This window comes from Babylonia areolata, chromosome 16, assembly GCF_041734735.1.
Source record: "Babylonia areolata isolate BAREFJ2019XMU chromosome 16, ASM4173473v1, whole genome shotgun sequence".
Taxonomy (NCBI): domain Eukaryota; kingdom Metazoa; phylum Mollusca; class Gastropoda; order Neogastropoda; family Buccinidae; genus Babylonia; species Babylonia areolata.
In genome coordinates, this window is record NC_134891.1 from 20,520,233 (window position 1) to 20,544,415 (window position 24,183).

The 24,183-nt window shown below is 39.5% G+C and overlaps 1 protein-coding gene across 1 annotated transcript; it reads right to left on the reverse strand.

The window, feature by feature from the left end:
- Window positions 1-657: 657 nt before the first annotated feature.
- Window positions 658-24,133, reverse strand: LOC143291223 (YTH domain-containing family protein 1-like). The gene is made up of 5 exons (XM_076600991.1): window positions 23,917-24,133; window positions 23,503-23,527; window positions 21,221-21,285; window positions 10,570-12,183; window positions 658-2,217 (listed from the first exon to the last, which is right to left on the reverse strand). The coding sequence occupies exons 1-5, from the start codon at window positions 23,935-23,937 to the stop codon at window positions 2,188-2,190; spliced, it is 1,755 nt and encodes a 584-aa protein (XP_076457106.1). The 5' UTR covers window positions 23,938-24,133; the 3' UTR covers window positions 658-2,187.
- Window positions 24,134-24,183: the final 50 nt, after the last annotated feature.

Consider the following 24,183-nt stretch of genomic DNA (forward strand, 5'->3'; position numbering starts at 1 on the left):
GTGTCTGATCTTTCTGTGAGCGTTTTGAGGGGTAACCGATCCAGTCCCGCTATCCCTGATGATGTTGTACTTGTAGCACGAGAGACCGTTTACCATCCTTCTTTCAACCTCTATTTCTCAAGAAAGTAACACCTTGGACTTGATGCAGTATTGCATCTTACCACCTGGGCAAATTGGAGCTCATATCCCCATTCCTCCTTACCGAATAATGATGCCACTTCTGAGGAACAGGCGATACCACACCTTCCTCAGGCTTTTCCAAAGATGAAGGAATAGATCTAAACTTACATCATTATGCAGTATTACTACTCCAGCAATTTCAAAAGATTTACCTGTATCAAGCTGCCAGAAATTGGGCATCTCTGACTGGATGCGTTTCATTTCCTTTCATACCAAACAGGATTTTCTTTAAACTTAAAGGCAAGGTATCTATACATGTACCCACACAAAGTGAAGCCAAAAGTACTTTTATGCCAACAGTAATGTGCATAGAGACATACCGTTCATGTATGAGAATGTTTACTCTCAGAAACACACATACATAGATGAACATACACACCAGTAAACACACGCACGCACACACACACACACTTCAAATCCACAAGAGCATAATGAACAACAGCTTTCTCTAGCAATGAAGACACAAACACCAAAGTGTATGCTTAGTTACAATTTTATTTGGGAATAACAGAACAAAGTTCTAGCATCCCCCCTTGGGCACGAGCTTGCCGGCATCCTGTCGAGTAGTGTTGAGGTTTCCAGTTGCTCTCTAAAATAATTTCACACAATGATGAATTGTTTTTTTTTCCGTTCAGCTACTTCTCTCTGTTTTGCAGTCTTGTACAGTTGTAGTACATTAGTCCACTAATCACATCAGCAACACCTTTTTTAAAAAGTCAACAGTATGAAGGTAAGGATACACAGTGAATTAAAACAGTGTGTGCATGTTGTTTTGTTTTTGAGTTTTTTGTTTTCTTGGAGAAGTCTGTTCGCAACAGCCAGTTCCATCAGCAAACTTTGGCCAGTAACAAAAGAAGCGGCGGCCAAGTAAGATCACATATACACTCAACATTTTTCTTAAGTCTATTGGAAAAATCAGTTGATTTGTAGTCAAGTTTATACTAGTTCAATATAAAAGTCTCAAAAAAAAAAGGAAAAGAAAAAAAAAAAAGAAAAAGAGGAAAAAAAAAAGAAAAAAAAAAAGGAAAACTGCACTGTGTTATTCACCAGTTTGGTCGCCAAGTGTCTAGAAGCGTCTGCAAATGTTTGTTTAAAAAAAAAAAGAAAAAAAAAAAGAGAAGTAAACAACAAGTTGGCAAATCACTGAAAGATCCTTGGAAAAGGTCTCTAAAACATCCTGGAAGTCTGGTCTTGAACGTTTTTGAAAAACTGTCAGTACACACTGTGTACACGAAAAGGTACAGGTCTTGATGACCCAAGACCCCACACAATGCAGCGTCATGCAGTATCCCACACAGTAACACTAGGTAACAGATGAAACTGAACTTTCTGGTTGGTTTGTCTGTCATTTTCCTTCTTTTTTTCTTTTCTTGATAAATTGTATTTGATGCTTGTCTTTTCTTTTAATATTTTGAAGTTTCTCAGCAATATACCCACAGACAATGCAGAAGAATGACTAAGCTCTCTCACCAAGCCTCCGAAAGACACCACAAGGGAAGGAAAAAGATCAATAAAGGGGAGTTTTAGGGGGCGGGGAAGACGATCCTCTATACCTGTATTACATTTGACACAATTCACACACAACGGTTGGTATGACGGCGTCACAGCTGTGACAGCTGTCCATTTCTCCTGCTATAGGCAGTCCACTGATCAAAAGCAGACTTTTGCAGATTAAAATCAGATACCAAGCCATGAATCATAGAATCGGAACGGTGGGGGCAGGGATAAAAATGAAGAAAAAGTATCAATTGACGTCAAGTCTAAACAAGAGGCCTGCTACAAGAACTCTACAATTTTCAAAGATAAGAAAATTTACAATTTAGACTGGGGGAGGGGGCCAAGGAGGAGGAAAAGAAATCCGAAACCCACAAAAATGTTCCACAGAAGCGAGAGCAAGATGAAGAAATCTGGAGGTTTGTGCCGTGTCGACGGTGCACAAAACCCTGAGGGACAGCTGGTGGCATATCGAGTTCTTCCCAGCATGCAATACTGCCCTGCAGCACTGTTTTAGTTGTGTCGACCTCCACGACGACTGTCCTGCAAACAGAGAGACAACAACACTTGTAGTACAGATACCACAAACACCAAAAACCTCACAACTAAATCACTATCATTTCAACACATTTATCCTGCCCACTTTTGGCATATGTGTACCCCTAACTGCACAGACATTTTCCTAACTAATTAAGCTTTCAGACTAAAAATGAAGTGGAAGAAGGTAGGTGGTCATATATGAAGGGAAGTGTTCTGGGCTTCTGACTATTTGTGGTAACATCTGTATCGTGAATTTGTGAACAACAGAATAAATTCATTGGGGAACTTTTTCTATCAGTTTCCATGAGTCTAAAGCAATGGGAACTGACCTAAAACACACCTCTGTTCACTACTGAACAGTGGCACACAAATGATGTGGATTTTAGGAGTTAAAGATATATTTTATATGGCCTAAGTTGTGATAAACTTATTAAAAGGTAAAAAAAAAATAATAATAAAATAAAATAAAAAAATTTAAAAAAAACAAAAAAACATGTATTTGATGACAGTTATTATATCAGCAAAAATTTTGTCATGTCTTTTCAGAACTTACTGGGGGTCATTTTGTGGGTGAATGGTCATAATCAAACACCACTAGAGCATCCTCGAATCATATATTTCAAATCATAATCAAACTTGATGGAGAGCCATGATTATCCAATCATATTGAAATTGCATGCTTTTATTGTGCGTTTTATTGTCACATACACTTCTTTACAATTCAATATTTTTGGGGTTCTAGTACTTTTACTTCTCCCAGTACATTGTATATTTTCTTAATCTTATGATTCTAACTAGACTTAAGTCAATACCTTCTAATCTTATGCTTTCTTAATCTTATGCTGCCCTTCAACTCACCAAAATCATGATTTCTGTCCATGAATTTTTGGATGAGCTTCAGGTTAATGTGCTAAATGTTCATATTTTAAAAATCAAATCCGCACACATTAAAGCCTTCAGATAGTATTCAGGTCTACTCTGCTCAAGTGCACACCCTCATCATACCGAAAATGCAACATATTGCCTACGACGCAGCCTTCAAATTGAAGGCAACTGACCTAACAGATGACAGTGCAAGCGATGAACCAGCAGCGACCTCCACCTTACGTTCATGTTCATCAAGTGAAAGTGAGGCTGAAGTCAGTGACAAGATGGAGGAAGCTGTGCTGGTTCTCTTCAACTCGGACACTGAAGATGAAGATTTCAATGGATTCAGTGAGCAGGATGACGTTGAATAAATGTGACAATCTCTAAATTATGGATCTTATTTTTGACGTTGAATAAATGTGACTATCCCTAAATCGATGCAGGTCACCGGCCAGGGTGGAAGAGACCCCAGATGAACTCAACAACCTCGTGTTCGTGACCAAGGCGAGCCACCGAGTTGGAGGATATCAGCTGTGGTCAGGCATGGAGAGGGATGGGCGCCACCATGCTTCATTTGCCCTAGACACGCCACATGAAGATGACAACCACACCTCAGCTCATACCGGATCGGTCATCGCCCGGGTCACCAACAACGACAACCACCCCATCCTTCAAGAAGAAGTGGAAGCAGCTGTAAAATCGCTGAAAAAGGGGAAGTCAGTAGGTGTGGATAATATCCCAGCAGAGCTGGTCCAAGCAGGGGGAGAAGCAATGATCACAGCCCTCACAACCATCTGCAACAAGATCTGGCAGACAGGGGAGTGGCCAACACCGTGGACCCAGTCACTGATCATCACCCTCCCCAAGAAAGGCAATCTACAACAGTGCCAGAACTACCGCACGATCAGCCTAATAGGCCATCCCAGCAAAGTCATGCTAAAGATCCTGCTAAATAGATTGAAGCCACAAGCGGAGAAGATCATCGCAGAGGAACAAGCAGGTTTCAGACCAGGGCGCAGTACAACAGAGCAAATCTTCAACCTCAGGATACTGTGCGAGAGGTACCTCCAACATCAACAAGACCTCTACCACGTCTTCGTGGATTTCAAAAAGGCGTTTGACCGAGTATGGTATGGCATGCAGTTTTATGGGCCACCATGAGGTTGTATAACATCAATGCCAACCTGACCCGAGTGATACAGAACCTCTACGACAAAGCCACCAGCGCAGTTTACTTTAACAGTAACATAGGGGACTGGTTCAGAACCACAGTTGGAGTGAGGCAAGGCTGTTTGCTCTCACCAACTCTCTTCAACATCTTCCTGGAAAGAATCATGAGTGATGCACTTGAAGAACACAAAGGAACAGTCAACATCGGAGGCAGAGCAGTCACCAACTTACGTTTCGCCGACGATATTGATGGCCTAGCAGGAAAAGAAGAGGAGCTAGCTAGCTTAGTGGACCACCTTGATAAAACCTCTAGAGCCTATGGCATGCAGATCAGTGCAGAGAAGACCAAACTGATGACCAACAACACCAATGGCATCAGCACTGACATAAGAGTGGATGGGAGCAACTGTGACAGATGAGGGATCCAAACCCGAAGTACTCTCCAGGATTGCACAGACAACAGCAGCGCTCACAAAACTGAGGTACATCTGGAACGACCGGAACATTGCACTCAGCTCAAAGATCAGACTGATGCGTACCCTGGTGACATCAATACTCTTGTATGCATGTGAATCGTGGACCTTAACAACTAAAATTGAAAAGAGAATACAGTCCACTGAGATGAGATGCTTTCGAAGACTCCTGGGCATCTCTACAAAGATCATATCACGAACGAAGAAGTTCGAAACAGAATCAGGCAAGTCACTGGGCCCTACGAATGACCTGTTGACCTAGGTGAAGAGATGCAAGCTCAAATGGTATGGCCCTGTCATGAGATCATCAGGGCTTGCCAAGACATTCCTGCAGGGCACAATGCAAGGAGGGAGAAGGAGAGGCAGACAGAGCAAGAGATGGGAGGACATCCCAGAATCGACGGGCTTGAGGTTGAGCGATACTATCAGGAGGTCACAAAACCAAGAGGATTTGAGGATGCTGGTTGCCAGATCACCTGTGGCGCCCCAACGGTCCACAAGAGTACGGGATAGGTGAAGGTGAAGGTGAACTGTCATATCTGCTGTCAGTCTTACTGGATTCTACCTTCTATATTGTCATCCAGTCTTTCCAAACTGCATTGACAATTTGACTAAATAAATTAAATCAAAGCATATTCTATCAGCTTTACAGCTGTACTTATTTAAAATAGTCTAAATGCTGATTACCGCAGACACACAGTCTTACTAGATTCCACCAGTGTGAATTTCACTGACCCACATACAGATTCAATGGGTAAGATTCTTCTTGCTGTACTGTTTGTCACAGTCTTCCAATTCATAAAGATTCAGTATTTCCTTCCAGTATTTTCACCTGCGGTGAACTGCCACAGCCTTACTCAGTTACCGCTGACTGATACAAGATTCTGCTGTCAGTATGGTCACAGACATTCTTACAAGATTTGATGTGCTCTAATTAAAAAAGTTTATTCACTCTTAAATCTACAGCAGTGTCAGAAACCGTCTGACACTATTCTACTGGCTGTAAATTCTGTTACCTAACTCTTGAATTTCGAGTAGTGTCAGAGAATCAGTCTTGCACTTATTCTACTGGCTGTACTGTTGCTGACACTTAACACTAGTAACAGCAGTTTACACAGTTTTAGCCAACTCAGGATTTATTCTGAGAAAGAAAAAAAACACAAAGCCAAATCATACACACAAAAGAACCAAAAACAAAAACAAATCCTTCTTCAACTGAGTTCTTCCCTAAAGTTTCCTCTGTTTTATTTCTATATAAAATACTTCCTGAAAATTAACCACCCACCCCCATCTGGAAAAAAAAAGAAAGAAAAAAAAGGGAACAAAACTTTGCTGCGCCTGTGGACAATGCAACACATTGAACCTTGACACAAACTGGACAAGTACTAGTTAAAAGCGCTATAGTCTATGCCCATACATGTAAATACCATGCATCCAAGTTTAACCACAACTGGACAGATGATACTGTTTTCATCACACACAGAGATAGAGAGGTGTGTGTGTGTGTGTGTGTGTGTGTGTGTGTGTGTGTGTGTAAAGGTGATACCTACAGACCAAGAAGAGACTGAGAAAAAAAGACCAGACAGATATCAGACACTATACTGAAATACTCCACAATACACTCAAATATTCCACTGGCAGAGAGAGGACAAGTTCTGTCTTTGTCACAATTGCTACACCTCTAGAAATGACTGCTTTCTCTACAGCTTTCTGAACGAGCTCAGCTGAAGTATAAAACTGTTCCAGTCTCACTCTTACATGTACGACCTTCCTCAGTATTACTATATTATCTGCATTTTCAAGCACAAGTGATGCAAAATATAGTTGAAAAAAAAAATATATATATATAATCAGCACAACAGCAAATGGGTTCCTGAAGTGTTTGCCTTGAATAGACAATGGTGGAACAGGGAATGTGAAATATGAAAAATAATTTGGCTATATTTCAGGTAACACTAACAATTAACTAAAACCACAAACATTTTGTTGTCTTTTTAACATGCAGATGACACACATTTTATCTTGCACAAAAAACTGTCACTCTGCACATGGTGTGCAAAACAGCAAGGGGGACAACCTCAGCACTCTACAGTTTTTTCCATTACAGATTTTGAAAGAATGACCCAATCCTCAAGCCAAAAACAGGCAACACATCTTTCACCAGAGTAAACTGTTGCTAATCAATTCGCTCAACAAAACGAATATGCATTTGAAATAGCTTGTCAAACACCAATATTTCCAAAAGATCTTACCTGCCTACATTACCACTTGTCTAGTAAGTAGTTAACATCTGAGTATTGTAAAGCACATGTCTTTTCACCTTGTCAAATTGTTTTTGTTTAAATTCTTCACTGCTCTTTTTTTTTTCTCTCTCTCTGTCCTTCTACTGTGTCTCTCCAGCCTGACAACACACATTCTAAAATTACAACCACACTGTAACAAGCAAGCTGAACAGTCAAAGTATAACCAGCTCTCTGAAGGTTAGTTCCAAATACTGCTCCCAAATGTTTTCAGACTATCTTATCCGTTTCACAAACCCAACACTGCAATAGCAAGCCATTTTTGATTTTACAAACTGTTGATACAAGAAATAATGTTATGACTGAGGGCCATGGTCATGGCTTCCTGTGTGAAAAACTGGAATACTGACATTGCATCAACAGTGAAATTGGCCTGAATTCCAATCCCAAATATTTTATTTTATTTTTTTTTTACTTCTTGAAGTTGTTGTTCTTTTTTTCTTTTTTTTTCTTTTTTTTTAAAATTTTTTTTAATTATCATCACATGTAGGCTTTAAAAACCTTTGACGCTGTGCCTTTTTTGTTTTTATCGTCAAAAAGCAAGAGCAATTATCAAATCCATTTTTCTGCAACAATACTGATGAAATCAAAAATAAAAAATTAATCATAAGCAATACATCTATCATCATAAGCAATACATTTATTACCAATCACTTTCTCAAATGATTGTTCCAATGCAAATAAATCAGCACACATTCAGCTCACATTGTCTGTACAAGTACTACAACAATAATTTATATATGGGTGGACTCACAGTCACACACTGATGCAGTAACTGGTGTGACAGAATCTGTACTATCTTTAAATCAGGAGTACAGATGTTATATCAAGTGGCAGTAGTTAGTACTATCAATAGTAGTACAAACTACTAGTATCACAACTGCTTTCTTTTTTCTTTTTTTTTTTTTAGTATTCTCAGTTATGCACACACACATCACAAATGCATTCAAGCATACCTGCCCTCCCACACACACACACACACACACACACACAGTGCCACACAAATATACACTGATAATCTGATGGAGTGTTAAACTTTCATTACTAATTTACTTTGTTAGTTTGTTATAAAAAAAAATAAAAGAAAATAAAAGAAAAAAGAAAAAGGCAGAGGGGCTTGAAATGACACTGATATATGCATGCATGCTCTCTTGTTCATGCGCCCATCAGCATGTGTGCATACCATTTTCAGTTTTTGTTTTTACAGGTTACTTTTTTTTTTTTTTTTTAAATGACACACACACACACACACACACAAAGACACACACACAGTAACTGCTGTCAAAAACGCCATAGCGTGCAGGAGTGATTCGACGTCTTGTTCAATATTTATCTATTTTGTTTTGCTTTTTTGTGCGTGGTTTCATGTAACTTTCCATGCTTGTCTTATAAACCTTGTTCAGGTTTAATTGACATTAAAATTGATTCTGATTCTGATTCACACACAGTGACACACACACACACACACACACATTACATTGCCTAACAACACGCCCAAAATACTGACAATGTTGACAGCACATGTTCATTTAGAAAATTATTACTAATATTAGTGAATATTACTCACACATTTTCATGGCAGACTTCAACCAACTCTAACACACACACACACACACACACACACAGAGCGAATGACAAGACTGCTGTGATGAGGTCCAAATGCAGACCAGAAAACGACCTTTTTGAAATTTAAAAAAAAAGAAAAAAAAAAAGGAGTCAACATTCGTTAATAAATTCACAGTGTTACTATGTTCTAGACTATGAATAATTGGGGAGGAGTGAAAGGGAAATGGGGTGAGAAAGAGCAAGCTGGGGGCTGAAAAAGAGAGAGGAGGGCGACCAAAAAGACATGAAATAATACGAACATAAAGGAAGAACAATAGAAAGAGAAATCCTAGATCGATGGTAAAAATACAACAGTATGAAATGTCTGATTATTAGAAAAACAAATGTGACATTGCTGATATCTAACTTTTGAACCATAGTTTACTGGACACTGCCTGCCATACTCCTGCACTCCTCCCATCTCTTTGTAATGAACTTACTAATGACGGAATGTAAACTGCTGTACCAATGCACAGACTTCTCCACTATCTTTTTATAGAAACTGCTGTATGTGTGCACTCACTCCTGCAATCTCTTTTTCTGTTCAAATGCTATACACTCACTCCTCCAATTGAAGGTAAACTACTGTACTGATGCACTCAGTCCTCCAACTGAAGGAAAACTGCTGTATCTATGCCCTCACTCCTCCAACTGAAGGTAAACTGCTGTACCTATGCACTCACTCCTCCAACTGAAGGTAAACTGCTGTTCCTATGCAATCACTCCTCCAACTGAAGGTAAACTGCTGTTCCTATGCAATCACTCCTCCAATTGAAGGTAAACTGCTGTTCCTATGCACTCACTCCTCCAACTGAAGGTAAACTGCTGTTCCTATGCACTCACTCCTCCAATTGAAGGTAAACTGCTGTACCTATGCACTCACTCCTCCAACTGAAGGTAAACTGCTGTTCCTATGCAATCACTCCTCCAACTGAAGGTGAACTGCTGTTCCTATGCAATCACTCCTCCAACTGAAGGTAAACTGCTGTTCCTATGCAATCACTCCTCCAACTGAAGGTAAACTGCTGTTCCTATGCACTCACTCCTCCAATTGAAGGTAAACTGCTGTTCCTATGCAATCACTCCTCCAACTGAAGGTAAACTGCTGTTCCTATGCAATCACTCCTCCAATTGAAGGTGAACTGCTGTACCTGTACACTCAATCCTCCAATCTTTTATACAGTACATGTACCTATACTTTTAAACTGCCTCACTTATGCATTCACTCTTTTTATAGTATCTACTTTTAAATCAAAGTGCTGTACCTCTGCAATGTATGCGTTTCTGTGTGTGTGTGCACACGTGTGTGCATGTGTGTGTGTGTGTGTGCGTGCGTGCGTGTGTGTCAGTGGAATGTGAGTGTGAGTGAGTGAGTGAGTGAGTGAGTGAGTGAGTGAGTGTGTGTGTGTGTGTGTGTGTGTGTGTGTGTGTGTGTGTGTAAATCCCAGTGTTCACTTTTGAAGCTCTTCTCAATGTATACACACTATGCAAGCTTGCAAGTTTGGCATTTTCATTTGTATGTCCACAACTGACACAAGTCTTTCACATGACTGAACCCTGGGTTTGAGATTTGATGGGTTTTTTTCTAAAATCAAATGTCCGTTTGTCCAGAAAGCATTCAAACTGGTCTTTCAGTTTAAAATTTTCTGCAAAAGTGCAATCCAGAAAATGTTTAATGACACTGAAACGCATGCACACGCACTCACATGCACAGCACACATATCTGCCTATACTGATTTTGAAGTGGAAAAACTCAAAGCACTCAAAACTGGAGGGTAAAGACAATAAAAGACGTCCCAAGTTCTCAAAGTAACAGTTAATAAAAACATGCAACACATGAGTTAAAGTTTCAGTTTACATAGAACACAGGACCTGTTCAACACATCAGGTGGGGGTAGGGGAGGGGGAGGGAAAAAGAAAAAGAAAAAGGAAATAGTTACCCTTCCTCCTCGCTGACTTCGGTCTCCCCGGTCAGCGCCGCCCACTCCATGCCCCCCATGGGAGGGAGGCGCAGCATGAGGCACCTGGTCCTCCTCCTGACGTTTCTCGTAGTGCGTGAAGTCATCAAAAATGGAGGTTGTGTGCTTGTAGCTGTGCAGGATCTTCAACACCTGCTTGCCCTTCTCTGGGGGCACTTCCTGGGTGTCACGAGAGTTGGTCACAGGCTTGTTCTCGTTGTTCTCAAGGCGGATGTGACGCAGCTGGGAATTGGGCACATCCTTGACGTACACCCACTTGACCTCGAACTGACCCTTCCACTTGTCCTGAGCCCAGACGCTGGAGTTCTTGTTGTAGTCAATGGGAGACATCATCTGGGCAACCCCGCAGAAGTGACCACTGCCATTGACGGAGAAGAGGAGGTAGATAGGTCCCTTTCCCTCACGCTCACGGAAAGCAGAGTCCAGGCGCTTGTTTCCATGCTCAGTGCTGCACCAGATGTTGTACTTGATAGACCGGTGGATGTCATCCTCCGAATAGCTCTTGATGATGAAGAAGCGAGCTCCTTTAGGGTTCAAGTTAAAATCCTTGGGGTTATACTGATTTTCTTGTTTCAACTTGTCCAAGACAGGGTGGTGGTTGGCCCCAGACCCGTTACCAGCCATGTTTCCAGGGCTGCTGGCCCCAGACCCATACGAGTTGGCGTTGGAACTCCCTCCATGGTGACTCTGGTGATGTCCACCACCACTGTTGTTAGTGTTACTGTTGCCGCTCGACTGTCCAGAAGGGCCAGCTCCCCCCATCTGGCGCTGGCGGGGAGCACTCCATGCCTGACGTGGTCCAGCAGATGGCTTTCCTCCCACAGGTCCACCGGCACCCATTCCTCCACGACCCTCCCAAGTGCCAATATCCATGCTATGGGGCTTGTTGGGGTTGGCTGGGGCCCGCGGCATCATGCGAGGGCGCTGCGATTGAGGACGTGCTGGCTGTGATGCAATTGCCGCCCACGATGTTTTCTTGGGCGCTTGGTTTCCCATTCCGACACTTCCGCCCACACTCAACCCCATCCCCTGCGAGCTCACACCGTGCATGTTGGAGGACACAGACTGCGGAGGAGGAGACACCATCTCCTGGGTGGGCACACCCCCCACCATTTCCGACCCCATCCCCCCGTCCATCTTCTTATCCATCCCTCCTTGAATGCTCATACCACGCAGTCCCTGTTCAACACTTCCCATTGGGTCCCCACGGTCAGGCCCTGCACCATTCATCATACCGTAGGAGTCCGCCTGCATCATGGAGGGATCGGCATAATAGTCCGTTTCCTGGTACGGGCGAGGGTCTTTTCGAGCTGTAGGTTGAGTGGGCGCATTCCAGTATTCACTAGGATAGTCCCAGCTGCCAAAAGGAAAACTGAACCCACCATACATGCTGCTGTAGTCGTAGCTCATGGGGAACATGGGAGTGTCTCCACCATTGGACCAAGGACCCTCAGTAGTACCAATGCCTTGGCTCATGAAGGGATACATAGTGTTTGGGTTGGGCGTGTAATAGCTCTGGAAAAATGAATCAGTGCCTCCAGGACTTGGCATCTGCCCTGGACTTGTATAGGTCCCCTGTAACAAGATTTGTAAGTAACGCTCACATCTTTCCCTCACTCATGTATCTCCTCAAATGCATTACCCTCAAAGCTCCATTTATCAAAAGCATACATGGCAGTCATAATGATGTAATGATATAACGGTGTAACCAACCCACTTGATAAACAAGCAAACACATGCATAAACAAATGGGCCATGATAAATGAAGGAAGCAGTGCAAAAAAAAAAACATAATGGAAGCTCAAGCAGATCACAACAATGGAACAGATTTGGACAATAACATGCTACACTAGATATGTAGAGATCTGGTTACAATACAGAGGATCAAGTACCGTCTATTTATCAGTGATGATAAAGCAAGCTGGAAAAAGCATTCACCATCTTCCAAGTGACACATCTGTTAAGAGTATACTGCACTGTGAGGAATTTCTTACACTCCGGACGAATAGTTTTCTCTGTTGCTTTTCTACAGACGACCCATTTGTTTGGGTTAGGAAAAAAAAAAAAATCACAAAAAACTGAAAACAGAAAGTAAATGAATAAAACTCACTATACTTGACCCACTGACCCCTCTCCTCACATCGTGTGAATGCCCCCCCGCCCCCCTCCCTCCCCCGCCTCCCTCTTCACTGCTCTCAGAAGCTGAGTCACTATTAGTACCTTTTTGCTGGTAGCTTTTTTCACTGCAGACACTTTATTCAACATCATCATCCTCATCAATGTCAAAACCTTCAGTTTGAAGCATTTCAATCACTTCAGCGCAGTAAAAGCCGCTGTCGTGATCTAGTTTGCTCCTAAAATTTCCACTTGTATCACCTGCAACACCTGTTTTTGTTTGTTTGTTTGTTTTTTTACTTATGCAAATTAGCTTGTTATGTGGGGTCTGAACTCGCTGTGGAGTGTGTTGTTACAGAATCTCATGAAGAAACTTTCCATTCGACCTTTGACACGTTAGCAATGCCCAGTGTAGCTGCGATAGTTATGCTACTCCATGAGAAAAATGTGGAAAAAATTTTAACTGTCGAAACCGCAACAGAGTTCTGTCGTCCGGAATGAGTTAAAAAAAAAAAATAAAAAAAAAAAAGATAAAAAAACCCACCATAATTACTTATCCCCACCCCCTAAAAATGTGCACAGCCACGCTCCCAAACTTTTGAATACAACTTCATTGGTCTTGAACACAAATGGATATTCATATTGTTACAATTTTTAAGATGGGGTTGTTGCAACACCTAGCTCTTTCACCCATTTTTAACAATAAAAAAAAAAACAAAAAAAAATCTGATCTGAATATAAAAAATAAAATGAAAGAACAAAATAATAACTAAAGCGCCAGAGAACTAAGACATATAATATATACATATATTCATTAACTCCATTTCTGTCAGCATGCATCTGAACTATCAAAATTTAAATACAGATAAGCCATTTTTGGAAAGGTTCAGGGAAAGGGAAAATGAGGCAAAAGTGAAGTAAAAACAGGCCTCGTAAAAGGGTTGAGGGTAAGTTATGGATAAGTACAGAAAGGCATAGAAGACTTTACTTGAAAAGCAAGGCACTTCCAAAAAAAGGATGATGAATTTCTACATTCCCTAAACTTCATAAACTCACTATTGCCAACTGGAGAACAAAATGTATCAAATCCTGGCAGTGCTGGTGTTTTGACACCACATAGTACAGTTAAATCTGAACTTCAAAAACAGATGTTCAAAACAGAACACACATATACAACAGAGTAAGCATATTATAGACACCCCCACCCCCCCACCCCCCACATCATCACTCCCATCCATTGCTCAGCCTTGTAACCATCTCCAGTTTAAAGATTGACTAAGGGAATTAAGAAGACGCCTGCACCGGCACTGTCACTGCAGTGTCAGCCATTTACCCTGGGTCTGCCTTGTCCTGGCGCTGTCCACATATCTCTTTGCCGGAATGGGGGGTTGGACCACTTTTTTACGCCCTTTTCCTGGGGATCACTTCGAAAGGCTGGACCATCATCAGGAAATTCATTCTAGATTTAACAGTACCAAACACACAAGCAAAACAAGTGCAGATCAGCCAAAGCAGAAAGAACAAACCAAAGAAGAAAATAAAGAGGATGTGGAAGAACTTGGACTCAACTCAGCAATCTGTGACACACTGTGAAGCACAAAACAAAGGAATTTTTTTTTTTATAACAATCATAATAATAACAAGAGAGTCAAGGCCTTCAAGACTCACTTGTGATACACTTAAAAAAAAAAATCTAATCGTTAAAATGTGTTCTGTATTTGTTATTATAAAGCTTCGGGTTAAAAAAAAAATTAAAAAATTTTAAAAGTCCTAACCAGATTCGAACCCCGCGTGTTCGGGTGAGAAGAAACTGTCTTACCCATTACACAATTGTGGCTCCTTACCTGACGTTCTAAAATTAAATATTTGAACATACTTTTTTTAAAGGGCGATAAATCAATTGTGGTATTCACAGTGAGAACGCTGTTGAAATCATATTATTCTGGTGTATCTTGAGCATTCAAAAAATCTTTAAGGGCAATAAAAAAAATTCTTTTTAAGTCCGCGGTAAAGGAGACATGGCTATCGCCGCAATCACACTGCAACATTTGGCCATTATCTCTAGATCTAGATAGATGTACAAGTTTAGTTACACCCGCCGGGAATGTAGTACGACACGGTCGATTCAATTTCTCTTTTATGTTCATTCTAGTTTTATAGTTTTAAAGCTGATATGAAAATTTAGTATTTTGTTAAACTAATAACATGTAGAGCCAAGTACAAGTACTTCTAAACGTCGTATGAAGTGGAAAGGACTTCATTTTGAGAAAAGTGTAGACTGGAAATTTTTTCGTTTCATCAATTCAAGGGTATTAACACACATTCGCATGGTTTACAATTTTTAACTGTGAATTCCGACTGATTCTGTGGATATTTTTATGGCAGTTTGGGACATAATCCACTAAGTGATGAGGCGTTCACAAATCTTTCTCTGAATAAATATTTAACGGTCACCTCCAACTTTCCATCACATGTTATCGTGTATTGTCCACTGAATATAGGACTGAACGGGCAGGTCAACAACTTGAAACAAAATGGCGTTGTTCACGTTTGCGAAGAATATGAGCACGCGCTTTGAATGTGTATAAATATGTGTACACAACTGATTTTTGCCCATGGCCTTCATGGCTCAGCCAATAGATCTATAAAGTCCACTCGTATTGATTTGAGTATTTTCTGAAAAAGACCACTTGGGCAAATGAACATAGTGAAAGCCCTGTACACTGAGAGTAAAACACACAAGCTTTTTATGTATGGAGTATAATTTCAAAATGAAATGTTTAAGACACACAAGCTTTTTATGTATTGAGTATAATTTCAAAATGTAATGTTTAAAAATGAGAAAGATCAGTTTAAAGCAAATTAAGTCCCCTAGCATTAATTACAGATTAATTTCCCTTTTTCACTATCTGCACCAAAACGTTTGAAAATAAATAAAACTTCCATGCTTAGCAAAAGAAGTTCCTGTTTGAACAAAAAATGATAATAATGACTGCTCTTGTTGTTGTGTCAGAATATCAGATCAAAGTGTCAAATTTAGAGAATAAAAAAAATATAAACAGTAAATGCAGTTTGCATATAATTTGGCTTCTTTTTTTAAAAAAAATTTTTGTGCCCATCCCAGAGGTGCAAAAAATATAAATATAACAGTAAATGCAGTTTGCATATAATTTGGCTTCTTTTTAAAAAATTTTTATGTGCCCATCCCAGAGGTGCAATATTGTTTTATACAAGATGATTGGAAAGAACTGAATTTTTCCTATTTTTATGCCTAATTTGGTGTCAACTGACAAAGTATTTGCAGAGAAAATGTCAATGTTAAAGTTTACCATGGACACACAGACACACACACAGACAACCGAACACCGGGTTAAAACATAGACTCACTCTGTTTACACAAATGAGTCAAAAATCAATAATAATAATATTAATGTAATAAAATTGTAATCTTCAATAATGAACACATACTGTCCCTCCCACTCCCCCCAAATGCCTCCCAAACATGGTTTTATTGCTCCCTGGTGGATGAAAGGATCAACTAACCTCTCTGCAAACTGACTGGAAGGACAAGAGTCCCTGAGGGAGCTGGTTGGTTTTCTTCTCCGTGTATTCTCTTATCATTTTTAAAGTCATAATTTTCAGCAACACTACTCTGAGTAATAATACCAGATCTTTTATTATCACTACTGGTTTCTTTTTTAACCCTGTTCATTTTATGACACGCAAGAAATCCCTCTCCGTTCTGTTTGAGTATTATCCACTATTCCTAGACAATCTTCTCAAAAATGCAATGTGGTCAAAGTCAACATTTTCATCATGCGATAACAAATCTGAATAAGATTAAAATTAAACATTGTGTCATCAGGTCTTAGAATTATGGCTGCTGGATTGCTGAATATGCTACTCAATGACCTGATACTGCAATATGTTTAGAAAGATGATTTTCTTCAAAGCAAGGGATTACATATTCTGACATAATTATACTGATCATTAGATAACCCCGAAGTGATGTGGTTGTACTTGTAAAATGTGCTGGGGTTTATTTTAAATATCTTCTTCTCCTTGGACACATACCAAATGCAGTGCATGAACTAATAATGACTGACACAAATGTTGAACTTGAGGTATAGTAGACTACACAGCAGTGGCAAACATCACATGCCAAAAATTAAAAACGACAGACTGTGACTGAAACACCTTCTGAAAAACTATATAAAACTTTAAAATGAAAATCTATCTTATACATACATGCCAAAAACACTAGCTGCACCTTCTGCATTATGAGATCTTATATCACATACACTGATACAGAGCTTTACTCTTTTTACGCATAAATTATTCCTATCTGATGATCACAGACTGTCACTGATGAACCATTTTTCCAAAATACTAATGTATGGTACATCATTTCTCCTAAATATAATGTATGGTCTTGACATTTCTAAAAAATGTTGTATGGTCGAACTATTCTCTTAACAATAATGGTGTACCATTTCTCCAAAATCCAATACACAGCTGAAAAAATTACTGTCACCCCACCCTCCACCCCCCAAAAAAACCTTAAATGTGCACAACAGAACAAAACATTAAAAATAAGCATGTCACTATCACTATTCTGCCAAGATGCCTTAGATACTTGAGTGCTTTCTTCTCTTCATCTGTGAAGACAAGAGAATTACAACTCTAGACATACTTATATTGCTTTCATTCTTCATATTACATTAAATTCACCATGCATTATTCGTTTCATTATCCATCGTCTTTTTCAGTTTGTTTCAGACACACTGAAGACCCTTTTTGTCATTGCTTGAATCTATGCAAATAAAATCTTGGTGAAAGCAAAGAGTTGTCAGACTTATTTAAAGACTTTAATTTTATCATTCTTATCTCTGAATAATTTCAATGCACCAGATAGTTCTCTGCATCTAGTTTAAGTGTGTGTTATTGTTGTTGTTGTTTTAAGAATAAATAAAACCAAATAAAAACATAACTGTCAAACTACAATCTGTTTGTATGAACAGGTGGGAATTTGATTTTCTCATGGTCAGGAGACAAGTGTTACTTTTTCAGGTATCTCAATACATGGTGATAAAACCGGAATACAGATTACATTTGCAGAGCTTTTGGCGGTGATTATGTGGATGTAGTCTGCCTTTTCATGATGTGCGAGTGTGTAAGTATATACCATAAAATGTGTCCATGCCCAATCTGTGTGAAACAATTTCAAGGGGCAGCCATGAAGTAACTGAATTTGAATTGTTTCCCTTGGCTTGACATGGAGAACCCTGGAGGGAACTGACAAGAATTGTCCAATCTTATCTATTCAACACAAACAAGATCTGACAACAACAGCAACAATCACCAAGATCTAAGCTCACTTAAAGGTAGGAAAAATACTTGCACTGAGATAAAAAGGAAAAAAAAAATTAAAAAGAATAGTGTTATCCACAGTTTTGCTTGCTCACTGCTGCTGTTCCCTCTTGAGGTCTTCATGTGAACTGCTGAAGCTGTGTACACATGGAGAAGCCAGATCTACATCTCTAATGGTATGATATACAGAGTTAATCACTAGACTTATCAAAAGGTCAAAAGGATGCTTTGCTTTGTGGGGGCATTGGTGGGAAGTGGGGGGTTGGTGGGAGAGTATTGACAGAGTAAGAGTATTGACAGTAATGAAAATAACTAATGAAGCATGCTTGTCCTGTTGAAGAATGATAAGGATGTCCTGGTGATACTTTTAAGTCTGGGACTGTATGGTAAGACTGTGCAATATCCTTAAGTTTCACAGCATATCCTCTTTGAAGTACCTTTCCAGTAAATACAAATTTCGTTGTTATTGTTATTACAATGCATGTGTACACCAAACACTGAACAGCAAAAAAAAAAAAAAAAAAAAAAAAAAAAAAAAAAAAAATCACTCACACTCACAGGAACCACAAAATACAAGTTTCTTCAAATTTCACTTTAGACACCATACCTATCTAGCATGTAGAAAAAACAAAAAATCGATCTTTTGAGCACAATTTTTTGTTGTTGTTTTTTTGTGGGGTGGAAAGGGGGTGGAGGTGGAAGGTATCACTGTTAGTCTTTGGTACCCAGTTTCCAAAAGTCCTACACAAGCAGCTATATTCTTTACTCCATTATTTACCACCTGATCAAGTACCTCTTACAGAATGTGTCCTTTTTGTCAGTATACCTCGACAGATGCTGTAAATATTACCATTGATGAAAGTCCGAACGAGTTCTCTGTTGACAGTGACTCGGGGGACAAGTCTGACGTCATGGTATTACTGGCTTGCCATTCAACCAAAGTAATGAACCTGACATTAGCAACACTGACAAAAAGAACAAAACCTTGCATGAAAAAAGCAACAGAAATAGGTAATGTGTCACTGCTTGTAATTGAAATCAGTCCAATGCAAATTGAAGATCATTTGCATAAGAATCAAATGACACATGCTTCAATTTCTTTTAAAATAATAAGATTCTCAAAGATATGTTAAATGGTTCCAAAGAAAAAGTAGTTTAAGTACAGCAACCATATATCTCAATCAGTCTTGCACAGGCAGTTTTTAGCTGTGCTCTGGTTAAGTTGAACAAAATTCAAACAGAACAGGACAACTGAAAGAAAAGTATCGTAAACCCACTAGCTGTTATCAATAATAAATAATACTATTTCAATTTTTTTTTTTTTTTTTTTTTTTTAAAGATCCAAACATAAACTCACCTCCCATATATCAATATTCGCAAATATAAATTTTGCTTTGCTTTCTCTGAAAAACTAGTTTCTGTTCTTTTATCACCTGTTGTGAGTTCAGTGATGTTTTCTTTTCACCTACTAAAGTAGTAGGCTAAACTTACCACTTCACATTTTGTTCTTGCGAAAATACATTTTGTGAAGCATCAACAAACTAACGTTTTAACAGATATATTACAGTTAACATTAGTATTACTTTCAAGCCAGCGTAAACGACTTTTTTTTTTTTGCTTTGATTCGTTTTTATAACAAGACAGGAAAGAAAAGAATAGGCACACAAGTGGAAGTCATGCATAAAGTGATAACTCAGTCATGAAGCAAGCACAACACTGAAGAGAAACCCAATACACAAAATGTGAAAACACCCACAATGAAACATGTCAATGCAATCAACATGAACATCAATTCAACTGAAGTATATCTGCATCTGTCCAACAACTTCATTATGTTATATCAACCTTCATTACAAATTCATCCCAGTTAATTCAACTGCTGTTAATATTACTTCTATGCTAACTGGAAGGCACCTGTGTGTCATCATGTCGCCCAGACATCCTTTTTCTTTTCTAAAATTGTCAAGTTTCCTATTTTAATATACAAAAAGAAAAAGAAAAAAAAGAGTGCACACTGTCTTCAAGCATGCATAAATTAACATTAAAAAGTATAAGACAGTGACCTACACACTGAGCCATCGTACGCCTAGTTTGAAGGGAAATTTGATCCTTATGAAGTTTACTTTCATTCCTCCTTGACCAGATCCAGCTGGAACTCTTTTCTGCTGCTTCTGCCATTGCCTTGAGAGCCCATGTCCTCTCTCTGCCAGATATCGACAGCTGTTTCATGAGGCTGTAGGCAGATGCGCCCACAAACCCTCTTGCACCAATCCCTATGGTGAGGACTATGGCTTGGAAGCCAGATTCTCTCAGGCTGCTGGCTAAACTAGCATACTTCTCAGTCTTGTAGATGTGGGCTTCCTCCATTCTACTTTCATATGGCACAGTGAGCTCAGTCAGAATCGCTTGTTTCGTTGCCTTGGAGTGGAGTACTATGTCAGGTCTGATGCTGCTCTTGCCGATGATTTCCAGGCGTCTCTTCTCCTCTGATAGGTCAACTGTGCATTCCCAATCTTCGGCACCATCAAGCAGCCTACGTTTTGGAAACTCTGGATGCTGTTCCTGGTCAGACTTAATTGCCTTCTACCAACGTAACTCTACAGGGACTTCTGGTGGGCACTCCTTGGACAGTGCTCACCATGTGTGCAATTTCTTTTAGCACTTGGTTGTGCCTCCATGTGTACCGTCCTTGGCTCAATGCCGCTTTGCATGAGCTGAGGGCATGTTCCACTGTTTGTTTGCCATGGCAGAATGGGTACACAGGGTCATCTGCTTTCCCCCATTTCACCAAGTTTGTATTTGAGGGAAGGAGGTCGTACATAGATCTTAGGATGAAGCTGCTCCTCAGAGAGGCCATGTTCCACATGTCGCTCCAGCTGAGGCTAATTTGGAGTGCATTTGGACTCTTTATCATGCTCTTCCTTCTTGATCTCCTGTATAATCATGTCTCTCTGTTTTCCCCCTTGCCTTGATGTCAATAAAAACAGAAGCTATTTTGGTTTTGAACTGAGAAGCGTATAAGCACAGCAATACACCAAACCCGCCCCCACCCAAAACCCATGACTTCAGGTTAGTCACAAGCTGTGTACCAGCAGAAGGTTTGGGACAGGTCCCAACGCTTGCTTACCTGGTGCGGCTGGGCCATGTATTTTTCCTCCTCACTCATCCCGTCTTTTCCAGGTGCCCCGGACACTGAAACACAACAATAACAATAAAATAAACAAATAAATATATCATAATAAACTCAACTTTTAGGAGAGAAATCAAATGCAGGGTTCCCAAAGACGTGACAAAATTCCAAATTTCATAAAGTTTATCCACAAATCTCCAGACCAGACTGAAAATTTTCTACACCAATTACAAAGCTGAATTGAATCCAAATTTGTCTACATCACTGCTGACAAAAAAGAGTGTTCTATCAATATTTACTTTTCTTCACTTTCTTTTTCTTTTTTCATCATTCGTGGTTTTCTAAATGCATTAGTTAAACTTTTTATTGCATGGTACTAGTTAAGAGTTTGGTTTATCAAAAATAAGAATTTTCCAGCCCCTGATGGGTAAAACATTTTTTTTCCAAAACTTCAACCCTTCAAATGGTTCTCTCATTTTTACAGACTTTTCCAGACTTCTGTGACTATCGTACAAACCCTGACAATGTTATTTTGACAGCTTTATAGGTTACAACTTAGCACTTGATAAACTGGAAGATCAGCAGATGGTTTATGAAACAGACAAAAGGTATCTGATTTTTGCAGAAAACCTGATTTTTTTTTTAGATTTGTTTTTTTAAACCAGTTACCAGATACAACTTCATGAAGTTCTGGTGCCTGTATAATCATCAAGATTGGAAAGTAAAAATGTCAGAACAAAAAATGCCAAACATAATCTGTGACGGTAAGCAAGCTTCAGCTGTTGTATTACCCTGGTGAGCTATGAATTAAATTCAAACAGCCATTTTCAGTAATCTTTTAACATTTCAGTTTCACAGGTCACCAGTTATTCAATCAGAATTCTCAGTATCTGTCAAAAGAGAAAAATTTCAAGGTCAGGACATTCTCAAAAAAGAGTTTTCAAAACTCCTACTGTCCCAGTTAACAAGACTTTCTTTTGATTATTACCACAGTACCAGTACCATGTAATCAAGATCACTAACAGATGATCGAACTGCACATAAAACCTCACTGTTCTGGTCAGGCCTTGATGGCCTACAGAATGCTGCAGGAACGTGCAAGCAGAGAAAATAACCAAAAATTAAAAAAATGAGATAAAAGGAATGTTTAAAAAAAATATATATAATGTATGTCAAAGTGTATGTAGTTTGTGTACACAGTGTGTGTCGTTTTTCACACCAGGAAGCATGCTGTAACAAAACAGCTGGCTCTGCTGACTTTATAACAGCTGGCACTGGACTGGCAGAGCGGCAGGGAGTTTTTATTGACAATGGCAGTCTCCAGAGCCTGAGCTGCCAGCCCTCAATAGCATCACAGTGTTTGTGTCTGCTGTGTTAAATACAAGTGCTCATGAAGAAGGTTAAAACAGTGCATGGACTTTAATGAGGCCAGGAGATGAAATGATTAACAAATAGTAAGAAGTGGTAACTCTCACCATTCACAAGGTACACAACTTCAAGTCAGTGCTGCTTACACTACTGATTCAGCTGGCACACAGGTAAGTAGAAGGTACACTGGAACAAACCCAGACACTTCCTGAAAAAGGAAACGCCAGGCCTGTCCTTATACCGATCACTTGAAGAAATGTCTTTGCTGCTGTGTGCACATGTCATCTTTGCTGCTGTGTGCACATGTCATGCCTTTGCTGCTGTGTACACGTCAAATAATCGGTATAAGGGCAGGCCTGGCGCTTCCTTTTTCGAGGAAGTGTCTGGGTTTGTTCCAAAGTATCTTTTATTTACCTGTGTGCTAGCTGAATCGGTAGCATAAGCAGCACTGACCTGAAGTTGTGTACCTTGTGAATGGAGAGATTTACCACTCTTTACTATTTGTTAGTGCATGGACTATTTAATGAGACTCGATAAAAAAGGGAAAAATAGTTTATTTATTCTTGTTTAACTTTAAGATATTGCTGTAGCATTCTGTTCTCTTCACCTCAACCAGCTTACTTCTTCCCTGTCTCCCTATGGTACTTGATAGAAAACAAGGCTTTGGAAAAAACAGGGTGATTTTTTTTTTTTTTTTTTTTTTTACTTACCAGTGTTTACTTTACCCAAACTCCTGAATATCATATATGTTCCCTGAAAGAAAACCTCAAAGTAAAAAGCAGCATCAAATTACATGAATAATAAAATGATACTGGTGGAAATAAAGAAAATGAAATGCATACATGTGAGGGAACAAAATCTGAATGGTTAATAGCACACAATCACGAGTGAAAAACTGACCCAAAACTTACCTTGATTAGGCTGTCCTTTTGTCCTCTGAACATCGTGGATTGACATGTAACAAAAAAGAAAATGGGTAAGGTTAATAAGTACAAATTAGTAAGCAATTCCAGTTATTTGAAGACAAATACAGCCAACCATTATGATCGTTGACTAATGCCGAAAAACCAACCCAAAGGTCGAGAGGTGTGTTCTAATTTGCAAGCCAGCGTGGCACGCACTCCCAGTTTCAAAGAATCGTCATACCCATGTCAAAGATAATTATGATGTAGACTAAACTATTTTCATACACACCATCATACAAACATACAAAACCTTCAGTCGTCCTGTTTTAATGACAGTACATTCCTTGAACTACCATTGCACAAAATAACTCTCGAACCAGAATCCGTCACCACATTCCAGCCACGGACATGGCTGCGTACCTGATCCAAGCTTGCAGACATCACAATTTCAGGAAATATGTTTTAAACTCTGTCCAAGTGTCCAATCACAGTCTTTACACAATATTAAAACACCGAGGATCTATCAAACTTTGGTCTCGAAGTTGTTCAAAGACGAAAAAGGTCGGAAAATGCGAAGAAAGCTAGTCACTTTTTTCCTCCTCGGGGCAATGAAACAATGGCGGCTGACTACGCTCGATCCCGCGTGTACTCACGTGACATGGAAATTGACGTCATTTCTCTTTTCAG